Below are 13,467 nucleotides of genomic sequence, written 5' to 3'. Positions count from 1 at the left end.
TTTGGAGAGTAGTTTACAATATGGCAGAAAGCAAGGACAGGATGCACCATAGAAACTGCAGTTTTAGAGAGCTATACATTGCGGATGATCTGACTTGGATTCTTATCTCAGCTCTATCACCTCTTTCTTGGGTGATAATAGACTATAAATCGTCACTTTAAAGTGTTCGAGTTTCCCCTTTTGTAAAGTGTTGAAGTTAGGTGAACTCATAAGATATTTATAGTATTTCTTAGAAACATTGCTGGCTATATCATATATAAGCCTGAATTGTTATCCTTCTATAAATAAGTGTTGAGTCCACAGACATATTGTCGTGTTCTTTGAAATTCTCTGTTCTTACAGGTTCATAATGAAAACCTGTTCTGGGCTTTCAAAGATGTGTTTCTGCTGAACCTGGTAATTTCTTAGCAAGAGGATATTCATATTATTCTGATTACTCAAATTATATATTACAAGTTTTAATATGCTTCCTTTTGGAACATAATTCTTGTTCATATTTTTTGATTGTTTTGGCTGAAAAGTGTCTATCACTCTTATTTTGTTCTGAGAATTTATCATTCACCTTTTTTTTGCTCTAATCTTTTATAGTCTTTTTTATTTTGCAAACTACTCTTTCAATTAAAATATGTCAAGAGAAGGTCTTTCATTCATATAAAATGACATTCAAAATAAAATTTAAAATGTTTTATGAAATGATAATATGTGAAAAATCACATTACATAGAAATCATTTCTTTTTGAGTTACTTTATTTTAAGTGGAACATCAGCGGTGGACACTATTGAAAATTTGTTTCTTTCCTGTTGCTCTCTTGCAGATCTGGATAACGTGGAGGGCATTGCTGTGGACTGGCTTGGAAATAACCTTTTCTGGACGAATGATGGCCACAGGAAGACTGTTAATGTGGCCCGGCTGGAAAAGGCTTCTCAGAGTCGGAAGACACTTTTAGAGGGAGAAATGTCCCATCCCAGAGGAATTGTGGTGGATCCTGTTAATGGGTATGAAATCTTTTATTAGCTTTATATAAGAAAACTTATGTTAAATCAATTTGTTTTCACAGAGTTTGTAGGAGTAAGTTTTTATTTACTTGTTTTTATTATTTTTATTTAAGTGAAAGGAGAAGAGATAGAGACACAGACTCCTGCATGCCCCATGACTGGGATTCACCCAGTGATCCCCATCTGGGGCCATACTTGCAAACAAGTTATTTTTAGCACCAGAAGTGGAGGCTTCATGGAGCTATTCTCAGTGCCTGGGGTGATGTGCTTGAATCAATAGAGCCATGGCTGTGGGAAAAGAAGAGAGAGAGATACAGAGAAAGGGGGTGGAGAGAGGAGGAGAAGCAGATGGTCACTTCTTCTGTGTGCCCTGACCAGGAATCAAACCCAGGACTTCCACACGCTGGGTTGATGCTCTGCCATGGAGCCTACTGGCCAGGGCCAGTAAATTTTATTTAAATTTATATGTGAATTCCCACATGAATAGTCTAATTAGAAATAGTTATATCAGGATTTGTTCTCCTAGAAAATGTGCTAAATAAATATGTCAAATATATTGAACTGAAATACACAGACTATTTGTATAAAGGATATATTACTTGATTTAGTCAGGCAAGCGCCATAATCCTACATTTTTGACAGCCTGACACCAAGACAAACAAACAATTAAATCAGATAATCAATTTAACTTTTTAAAGGTTATTGGAATTTAATGTATTCAAAAATTGGTTACTATGCTCCTATTCTGTAATCCTCACAACAATCCTTTGAATTAATTGCTAACCTTATTCCTGTTTTACAAAGAAGAAAGTATAACTGATTTGCAAAGGACTGTTCAATTATTAAAAGATTGGGTAGATAATTAAACCGTAGCACCTGTCTCTAAGACTTTACTCATAGCCACTTTACTCTGCAATTTTTAACTAGTCTACATTGGTAATCACATAATTTTAGTTATAATCATAGTTTCATATAGTGACATCATTTTATACTATGCACTGCTTGTTTTAGGATAGAACTTTTTGAGCAATTTCTGTGAATATATTTTCCCTTGATTTTTATTCAGAACTATTAGCAGAACAAAAACTATACTGTACATATAGAAATATAGAAGAAATGTGAAAATTTCCAAGAGTATCTCAGAATTAATTGAATAGATGCATATTTTACATGCACAGCTGTTGACTGTGGTTTCTATCCCCTCTGTGACTTAAATATTTCACTGTTTCAAAACAGCATTAGAAAATGAGTATTCTTCATAGCTTATTGCATATTTACAAAAGTAATTAAATAGGAAGTTGTGATTCCCTCATAAACAGGGATCACCAGATTGCCATTCCGAGAATTATTTGTGTTGAAGATGGCTACAAATATAATCAGGGTACCTCTTCCTAGGCTGATCCTGAAGTAGTGATTGTGAACTCACAGTATGTGTTTCTGTAAGACATAATTACACAGTAATATCAGTGATTTTATGTGTAAATTCTATAATTTTCTGTTCTATCCTGGATTTTTAAATCACAAGTAATCTATCTAACCTTTAAACCAAGCCAATATTAAGTTTAAGAGTAAAGTATCTTATAAAGGCATCTTTTTTCTCAGTTTTCTGTTTGAGAAAAATATTTTCTGATAGAGTTAAAGGATCTTTATGTTGCTCAAGAAAATGACACAAACATGGAGGTCATAGAATCACATGATTTGGTGGAACATTTAAAGGCTACTGGTTCCATCTCTCTTTTGAAATCCAGGAATCCCTTTCAATACTTCCCTAATAGGCAGGCATTCTACTTATTCTTGAAACCTATAACATCTATGTAGTTTATATTTTATGGGGAAAATTTTGATTGGTGTGGCATTCTTTCCTTTTATTAAAGAAATATCTACATCCTTGTAATTATTGCCCTGTAACTGACACTACATTTGCCTCCAGTGTTACAAAGAATGACTAATAACTTTTCCATACTTTAGATTTTCAAATAGAATACTGCTCTTATGCGCCAACCTGTAAAACAACTAACATGTATTTGCATATATATGTGTGTCTCTGTATGTATATTTTCCTAACCTTACTATTCTGTAAAGAATGGATAAGAAGATAGTAGAAATAGAAATTGAACCATGTAAATTTAATTATCCAAATAATTTTTTGATCCTAATACAATTTTTTCTTTGTTTTTAAATTCAGTCAATATATTTTATTTATTTATTTATTTATTTATTTATTTATTTATTTATATTTTTTTACAGGGACAGAGAGTCAGAGAGAGGGATAGATAGGGACAAACAGACAGAAATGGAGAAAGATGAGAAGCATCAATCATCAGTTTTTTATTGCAACACCTTAGTTGTTCATTGATTGCTTTCTCATATATGCCTTGACCGCAGGCCTTCAGCAGACCGAGTGACCCCTTGCTCGAGCCAGCGACCTTGGATCCAAGCTGTTGAGCTTTTTTCTTAAGCCAGATGAGCCCGTGCTCAAGCTGGCGACCTCGGGGTTTCAAATCTGGGTCCTCGGCATCCCAGTCTGACGCTCTATCCACTGCGCCACCACCTGGTCAGGCCCTAATACAATTTTTAAGAAAGAGAAAATAATTTTAATTAGGAAAGTTCCATTTAAAACAGTATAATGTAACTTGAAACAAAACATTTCAAGAAAAAATTTTTTTTACATATTTATCTACCATTATACCTCTTTGCAGTTACACAGACAGGTAGAAAATCTGTGGTTGTCTATTAGCAAAAATTTCTCATTTCAGAGATATGCTTTTTCAAAAGTTTTATAACCAATTACAGAGTCAGCAAAGAATTCATTTGTTTTTTATTAAAATATATTTTTGATTAACTACCATACAAATCAAAATAAGTCAGCAAGACAATTTTTCTCAAGGAGTTTACAATGTGGTGTGCTATATGTACACACACACACAAAAAAAAAATTACATATAAAATAAAATAGAATGCTATACATTCTCTTTCAGAAATTACTGAGATTTTTAATACAGAATTGAACTTTAGTAGATGAATAGGTTTCCCAAATTAAAAGAGTTGGTCCCAGGGCTTGGTGTGTATATTCATGAGGTTACTCACTGTTTTGACGGGACAGTATAAGTAGTCATTGTTAGAGGAAGAGAAGTTAGTGGCAGTTCTGAGGTGTGATGGCTTCATTAAATCTAGAGCAGAGGGTATATGAAGGAACAAAGTAAGAAATGAAACTAGAAAGAAGCAGAAATCTTCAATGTTGTGATTAAAAGTTTAGATTTATTTTGCTGACAGCAGAGTAATTGAAAGGTTTTGAAGATAAAAGTCACATTCTTCAATTAATGATTTAGAAAGACAAGTGAGCAGTGTGACAGGTATGTGAGAAACAACCTGTTCTGGGTTCCCTTTGAAAAGGGATGAAAGGCAGACTACAGCATTTGTGATAGGAACAGGAAAGTGGGGACCGAGGCAGAAGAGAAAGAAAGAAGACTGCAGGCTTCAGCAATTGTTGAAATGGGAATAAAGCTGGCGGAGGACGCGATTAATTAAGGTGGCACTATTCTTAAACTGACCGCCGCTGATGAACTCCTTCCTCCTAATAATTCCACATCTCATAATTTATATCAATTACTTAGAAACCTACATTTTCAGTTTTCACTTCTCAAAACATTATCTATCTGAACTATGTCCAAACTGAGTGCATATTTCCCTCAAAAGAGGACCTGAGAGAGAGACAGACAGAACAGACAGGCAGGAAGAGAAAGAGTTGAGAAGAATCAACTTGTTGCAGCACCTTAGTCTTCATCAATTAATTTCTCATATGTGCCCTGAGCAGGGGGGCTCCAGCTGAGCCAATGACCCCTTGCTCAATCCAGTCACCTAGAGCTTCAAGCCAGTCACCTCTTGCCTAAGCCAGTCATCTTGGGCTTTAAGCCAAGAACCATTGGGCTCAAGCCAGCGACCATGGGGTCATGTCTATAATCCCACACTCAAGCCAGTGATCCTGTGCTCAAGCTGAGCTCATGCACAAGCTAGCAGTCTCAGGGTTTTGAACCTGGGTTCTCAGTGTCCTTGGACAATGCTCTATCCATTGTGCCACTGCATGGTCAGGCTGCATCCATATCTTAGTAGTATAACACCCTCTAAATAACAGCTAGATATTATTTCAGCATCCAATTCAATCTTTTCAAATAAATTTATTTTGCTTTCATGACAGAGAAAATATTAAGGATTTAGATATTTTTAAGATTGACCACCAGTTAATATAATTTAATTTGGGGACATGGTTAATATCAACAATGTTTAGTGTTGCTTAGTGTTACAGGACAAAAATATGAATAACAAAGAATCCCTGTCCTTGTTTTGATTTTTAAGTGAAATTATTAGCTATGCAACATCATTAAATTCAATACAAGGCATAAGTACAATAAATACGATAAGGTAACTTAAAAATATCACTAGGAAACAAAGGAAAGAGCCTATTTTGACAGAAAGGTTAAAGATAAACTTTGTTAAAATTTTTATTTAAACAGGCCTTTAAAATAAGAAGTATAGTTTTTCTTGCTGAATTAGCTGTAGGCCAGTATAACATAATTTTGTTTTGATGGCTACTCCAAGTTTCACCTATAAAAATATTTATATTTGTTTCTGCTTGTTCAACAGGCTATATTTTCTTTTTTTCTTTTTTTTTTACAGGCACAGAGAGAGAGTCAGAGAGAGGGATAGATAGGGACAGACAGACAGGAATGGAGAGAGATGAGAAGCATCAATCATCAGTTTTTCATTGCAAGACCTTAGTTGTTCATTGATTGCTTTCTCATATGTGCCTTGACTGCAGACCTTCAACAGACCGAGTAACCCCTTGCTCGAGCCAGCGACCTTGGGTCCAGGCTGGTGAGCTTTTGCTCAAACCAGGTGAACCCGTGCTCAATCTGGTGACCTCAGGGTCTCGAACCTGGGTCCTTTGCATTCCAGTCCGATGCTCTATCCACTGTGCCACTGCCTGGTCAGGCATAATTTTTGTATTTAAGAATCTTCACATTCAATATTGATTATAAGACTTTTCCAATATAACTTTTAATTAGATAATAAAATAAGTAGATGGTGATTATATATATATATATATATATATATATATATATATATATATATATATAATCCTTGTCAGATTGGCAGTACTTATTTAAATGTTTTCTTTTATTTTGTTTGAATAATAATAATCTTAGTAATAGATAATGTCACAAAAATATTTCTTCAAATATAAAACAATACAAAGCATGTTTAGAATACCCAGAATTATTCTTCACTTATCTGTATGTACACATGTGTGCACATGACTGTGTGACCTGGGTTAGAGAGTCACACACACACAAAAGTGTTACTACGTTCAAAAGAAAAGTTAGAGGGAAATATACCTGCACTTTTAACAAGTAAGAAATTAGCAGTAAAAATAAAAGTGCATTGATTAACTATATTTAAGATTTTAGGCTTGTACATAGTTGATTTAAGTAGTTGAAATCAAGCAGTTATACCTAACTAGTACAGGATTACAGCAAAGAGAATGACTTTTCTATTTATTCCAAATTTGTTCCAATAACATGCCTCCTGAAGAACACACAGGATACAAGATAAGCATATTGCCATATTTATTTCTAGGATTAGAACACATTTTGACTTAATCCATCAATCTCACTATACTTCCTCAAATCCAAAAAGGCATATTGTAAACTGTTAGGAAAATTTAAAAAGAGCTTTATTGGCATTAATTTATAAATGGTGTGTTGCAGCCTAAATTGTCCCAAATCTGCCGGTTTAGATCACTGTAGGACTACTAGTCATAAATACAGATTTTCTCAGGCTTCACAAAATGTGAGAGGCAGAGACTCTAATAAGGGCATTTCTAGGGTAAGCAGCCTTAGGAAAGCTTTGGCACTTCATAAAGCTCTTTATGAGGTGGCCGAATGAAAACCCACACTTTAATGAATAACTCAGGCAGTTTTACATGACCCTGAAATAATAAAGGTGGAAGGTTTTAATGTTATTCATGAAGGAATTGCAGCATTAGCTCAAGGCCCCCTCTCTCACTGTTATAGCTTACACAAAATGATTTGTTCTTAAAGGCAGATGCTTTTGTTTGAGATAGAAATTAAAAACTCAAAATCTTAAGGTCAGTCAACCTGCTATTATTAAACTTATGTGCAGCTAAATCATCTTCTGTGGGTTTTGGAGGTAATTATGAACAGCAATAAAGTTTAGACAATTTGCATCAGGAAGACAAATTAGAACTGGCCAAACACATGCAGTATGATTGTGACTTTCAGATCAAAGAGAATCCATGTGCCTGTCTTAAAAAATAATAATTAATCTGAGATTAAATAAAGTCTGGAGTAATCATCAACTGGGCCATGAGTTCTCATGTCAGTCAAACTGCTTTCTAATTACATCATTGATTATATGTTTTATGAAGTGAATGACATTTAAAAATAGTAATGTCTCAAAAACCATTTCCCAAATTTGTTATCAACATCAAAGAAATCAATATTTGGCACCTACTCTAAGCTTAATTAAACATTGAAGCCAATAGCTGTGGTAGTGGGTTTCTGTAATGTCTCAGAACGGAATGGCTCCTCTCAACACGTCTTTGCTTTGCCTGGTACTTCACAGTTGCCTCCTCCCTTTGCCAGATAAGCACTTAGATATGAGAGAAATCAGAACGTAATTAGATTTTATGAAGGTGCCAAATCTCAGGACGGGTCCTTCTGTAGAGTGGCTTGCAATAACACGTGTATGTTCTTGTTTGTAATGTCTTAGCTGGATGTACTGGACAGACTGGGAGGAAGATGAAATAGATGACAGCGCCGGAAGGATCGAGAAGGCCTGGATGGATGGCTTCAATCGGCAGATTTTTGTAACTTCGAAAATGCTGTGGCCCAATGGTTTAACTCTGGACTTCCACACCAACACCTTATACTGGTGTGATGCTTATTATGACCACATTGAGAAAGTATTTTTGAATGGAACTCACAGGAAGGTAAAAGACAAATGCTGCTGGTTTCAACCCACAGGCTTCATTTTTCATAGAGCCTTGTGTTGTGTTAAAAATACTTTCAAGTTTATTTTTACCCCTCTGAGTGGCTGCCAGTAGTCTCCATGGGTCGGTTACAGGAGGCTGAGCATTAAGTAGTGCAGCTGGCTTTCGCCTCTAGAACAGGCTCAGCTCACTGTGGTATGCCAGGATTTGTGAGGTTTTTAAAAGATCTCAGGATATCAGAACTGTTTTAAAATGCAGCTTTTCTACATTATTGATGAGTTTGCTATGACTAAGCAACCCATCTCTATTCAAATATCTTCAATATTTGCTGCTGAAATTTAACCTATATATTATGAAATATTAATGATAATGCATTTATTTGAATAAAGAAGTTCATGACATTGAAATGAAAACACAAGATTAACCTGAACTTTAAGCCTGTTGGTATGAATTGATATCAACTACCTCTCACCTCTGTTGGTAGAATCATTGCACAGTGATTCTGAAATGCTAGAGTAAATTGAGGATGTGGTTGACTGGGGCGGAGGCAGTGTTGACAGAACATCTACTCTATATTTTATCTTATAATTATCTAAGCATGTATAACACTATGAACTACCTTCAACTTTCAGTTAAATAATAAAAAGTAGAATATTCAAAGTAACGAAATGCTTCCTTTTATACTACACTTTCCTCTTTTTTTTTTTTTTTAGAAAGGAAGACTACACAATTGGCTAAGCCTACTTATTATAAATTCTGTTTGAAAAATAAATAGTATACTAATCAGTTAAGACTATTTCAGTAATTCACTCTAACAGTGCTTTTAATGTTTTTCTCTAAATGAGTAAAATTTATTGGCATTTAAACTAATGTTACATACTTAACAGGTACTAAATAAATATTTATGATTCCTTTGAAGATGTTAACATGCATACATTATATATGTATGCATTATATATAATATAATGACCAGCATATTTTAGCTTTCATTAAAATGAGAGAATAAAAATAAGATTTGTCTCAATTATTCAATATATAAAAATTTGTTCTGAAGAATTCAGATAAAGGGAAAAAAATTGACTTGCTAACTTTACATTATTTAGACAACTTCTTCAACTCTCTAATGTTAAATGAAGTCAGTACACAATGTTCTTTCATACTGTATACTATCCATTTTACACACAAATGTTTTTTCCACAACCCTAATTGTGAAACAGGATTTACCATATAATTGCTCCATTTAAACAATAAAAATATAAAACTAGAATGTAAAGAATATATCAAGATAGTCATCTTTGAAATTAGCCAGTGAACCTTATTTATCTCTTTACTATTAGTAAATTTTTCCATGTTAAAAATTAAAATCTTTATCTTCTTCTCTGTCATCTCCTAAATTTCTTCCATTTGCATGTGTTCAATTAAACAGGAAGATCCCTTTCACTTCCAATGTCTCAATGCCATGTTGGAACCCTTGGCTATTGGATGGACAATATTGCAATATACATAATGACACTAGTGAGTCAGATTAATTTTTGTTCCAGGATATAAATCCAAAATATTAGAAAAAAGAAAAAGAACGATGCCTGACCTGTGGTGGCACAGTGGATAAAGCATTGACCTGGAACACTGAGGTCGCCAGTTCCAAACCCTGGGCTTGCCTGGTCAAGGCACATATAGGAGTTGATGCTTCCTGATTCTCCTCATCCCTCTTCCTCTCTAAAATGAGTAAATAAAAAAGAAAATTAAAAAGTTTAAAAAAACGCAAAAAAGAATGTTAGTCAAAGTAATTTTAACATCTGCATTTCTTAATTTATGTGTAAAGCCAAATATGAGACAATTTAAGTGAATGAAATGTAAATGATCTTTAAATATCAAGTTCTAGTAACAGAAAAATATGCTCACATTGTGAAACCTATTTACCATATACACTGGAAGAAAATATGAGTTAAGATATTAGGTAAATCACTGTCTGTTACACCTATTTGAATACTGTTTTCTTTAAATACTTAGTAATGTTTCTAAAGGTCAGTATTGAATTTTCACAATGTGTTTCTATTTTGCAGATTGTTTACAGTGGGAAAGAGTTGAACCATCCCTTTGGACTGTCACATCATGGGAATTATGTGTTCTGGACTGATTATATGAATGGTTCCATTTTTCAACTAGATCTGATGATGAATAAGGTGACATTACTGAGGCGTGAAAGACCACCACTGTTTGGGCTTCAGATTTATGATCCACGAAAGCAACAAGGTATTAAAAACCAAATAAAATTGCTTCTGAGTTTCCTATATAATAATACTTAACAGTAGTTACAGAAAGGTTTTATTTTGACAGTGTCATTGAAATTTTAACTCCAAAGTCAATCAAATCTTGGACTTTGTTACCATAAAAAATTTATTATTTTATTGTTCAAAATAACCTGAGTGAGTAACTCTGAGAATTCTGAGTAAAGTTGAAGGTTTTTTCCAAATACTTTCTTTTTGATGTCATCCTTACTGAAGAAATCGGTTAGTTAAAATAAAAAAATATTTAAAAAAAATTTTTTTTAAAGACTAACTATTGTAAGCAGTTAGAAAAACTTTGGGAAAGGAATATTAAGGGAAAATATCATAAAATACATTATATAAAAAATTTTATTTTTAACAGTATTTTAATATATTTTATCTGATTAGTTTCATGTATATTTAAGGAGCATTTAATTAAATTATATGATATAAAAGTAAAATAACCTACCATAATATTCATGTTATTAAAGTCAGGTAATATTTTTATGTTTTATCTACATAACATTAATATTTATCAGGCTATCCACAATAGTATGTCTTAGAACTCGGGTATTAAACAAAGAAAACCATTTGTAAATTATGTGTAAATTGTTTTTATGAATCTAAAGTCATTATTCCATTTCAAATGCAAATATTTCTGTGGACATTTAATGAGCATCTATTTCAATAAATTTAGTATAAAAATTATATCCTAAGTTTTTCAATGCATGTGTTTTTAATAGGAAGTTATCTAGCAACAAAAGTTTTTGAAGCTATTTTAGCCGAAAGAGGAATGTTGAAAACAAACTATCTCAATCAAGAACTTTATTTTATTCTACTGTATTAATATTGCCTCAGTGGAATACAAATGCAATTTCATTAAATAATAGCAGTACATAAAGTGAGAAATACATAAAGTTTTAATAGCTAATAAAAAGTCAAATTATCTTTATAAAATAAAAATAAAATTATTTAATATGGTATAAGCTTTAGTGTGGACAGAAAATAAAGAATAAAGCAATTGCCTGCATAGATCAAATGGTAATATTTTCTTTTAAATTAACAGTAACCCGCCACCATTGTCATTTGTCTACACTAAACCGGAGGCAAGAATATGAACGGGAACAACCCAACCCTTCTCACCTCCTTTGGTGTTTTGTTTTCAGGATTGTTGTACCTCTAATTCCATATTCATCAGTTTGCTGGATTTTATTGCACCAATCAGTCTACAATCACATTTTCTATTTTCATTCTCTTTAGAAATTGTTCATTTTAAATGTCATTGCTATACTCCCTGCAGTCAAATTCCATGACATTTTCACAATCTTCATTTCCTTTAAAATTCTGGTTGGTTTAGAAAGTTGATCAGTTAAATGCAACACATGGGATTAGATATGTCTTAGCTAACTATAAAATGGACTTGGTTTTAAATCTAGATCCTGACACTTTCTCTTTTGTAAACTTTAGACATATCATAAAGATTTAACAAAGAATAATTTTTTCTTCATAAAATTTTTATAAAGAATAAATATTTATTATATGAGACTAGACTTAGAATAGTACCTGTGTTTTATGTTAATTAATTTATCCTTACCATTTCACAATCTGGAAGCATATATTTGTAAATTTTCTAGTATATAACCATTTTAAATAAATATTCAAGAGTAATGTGTCAAAATACAAAAAATACATTCCCCTGATAGGAATATGAGGATTGTTTTCTGATATGCATAAAGAATTTATTTGATATTTAAACCAGTGTCATTAACACGTAATTGTTTAGTGCAGGGGTCCCCAAACTATGGCCTGCGGGCCACATGTGGCCCCCTGAGGCCATTTATCCGGCCCCCACCGCACTTCCGGAAGGGGCACCTATTTCATTGGTGGTCAGTGAGAGGAGCATAGTTCCCATTGAAATACTAGTCAGTTTGTTGATTTAAATTTACTTGTTCTTTTATTTTAAATATTGTATTTGTTCCCGTTTTGTTTTTTTACTTTAAAATAAGATATGTGCAGTGTGCATAGGGATTTGTTCATAGTTTTTTTTTATAGTCTGGCCCTCCAACGGTCTGAGGGACAGTGAACTGGCCCCCTGTGTAAAAAGTTTGGGGACCCCTGGTTTAGTGCTATGCCTTGGATGAACAGTGTTTGTTTTTAAAGTGCTTTTTAAAAATTGTAGTAAAAAAGCCTGACCAGGCAGTGGCACAGTGGATAGAGTGTTGGACTGGGATGCGGAGGACCCAGGTTTGAGAACCCGAGGTCGCCAACTTGAGCGCGGGCTCATCTGGTTTGAGCAAAACTCACCAGCTTGGACCCAAGGTCGCTGGCTAGAGCAAGGTGTCACTGGATCTGCTGAAGGCCCTCGGTCAAGGCATATATGAAAAAGCAATCAATGAGTAACTAAGATGTCACAATGAAAAACTGATGATTGATGCTTCTCATCTCTCTGTTCCTGTCTGTCTGTCCCTATCTATCCCTCTCTCTGACTCTCTGTCTCTGTAAAAAAAAAAAAGTCATAAAAAGACATTAAAATGAAAATTTATCACAGATTACTAAACGTATACAACCTTTATTGTAGAAACCATTATGTTCTGTCTCACTGATAGAATATATTTGGCCAAATTGATTATTTTTTATTAACTTAGGTGAAATAATCAGTTAAAGTTTTCTAGTTAGCCTACATGGGGCTAAGAATTTACTTGAATCTTTTAAACAAACAATACTATATAGAAAGTATACTTGATCAATATTTTAATCAGTCAATAGACATACATTAAAATTGGATAAACTACTCAGGGTCTAAATTTTTAGGATATTTGACTACATTGATAAAAATAGCTAGATATAAAACAAATTGCAGGCTCTGGCCAGTGGTTCAGTGGATAGAGTGGTGGCCAGTGTATGAACATCCTGGGTTCAATTCTCGGTCAAGGTATACAAGAAAAGCGACCCCTCCCTATTCCCTTCCCTTTCCTTCTCTCTCTCTCTCTCTCTCTTTTACCTCCTGCAGCCATGGCTTAATTGGTCTGAGTGAATTGACCTGGGTGCTGAGGATGGCTCCGTGGCGCCTACACCTCAGGTGCTAAAAAAAAAGAAATAGCTTGGTTGCAAGTATGGATCCAGATGGGCAGAGCTTTGGCCCCTACAGGTGTTGGCAGGAGGACCCCGGCTGGAGTACCTGCAGGAGCTATCTAC

General features: G+C 33.9%; 1 protein-coding gene across 1 annotated transcript in view; it reads left to right on the top strand.

The window, feature by feature from the left end:
• LRP1B (LDL receptor related protein 1B) overlaps nt 1-13,467 on the top strand; it is a 2,108,848-nt gene that overhangs the window by 1,227,001 nt on the left and 868,380 nt on the right. Inside the window, exons 12-14 of the mRNA XM_066345498.1 lie at nt 816-996; nt 7,786-8,005; nt 10,069-10,258. Coding sequence (XP_066201595.1) covers nt 816-996; nt 7,786-8,005; nt 10,069-10,258 — 591 coding nt within the window. The remainder of the gene's footprint in view (nt 1-815; nt 997-7,785; nt 8,006-10,068; nt 10,259-13,467) is intronic.

This window comes from Saccopteryx leptura, chromosome 7 (assembly GCF_036850995.1).
Source record: "Saccopteryx leptura isolate mSacLep1 chromosome 7, mSacLep1_pri_phased_curated, whole genome shotgun sequence".
In the NCBI taxonomy this organism is placed as follows: Eukaryota; Metazoa; Chordata; class Mammalia; order Chiroptera; family Emballonuridae; genus Saccopteryx; species Saccopteryx leptura.
Note: the sequence above shows the minus strand (reverse complement) of the source record. Positions and strands in the feature narration are given on the sequence as shown.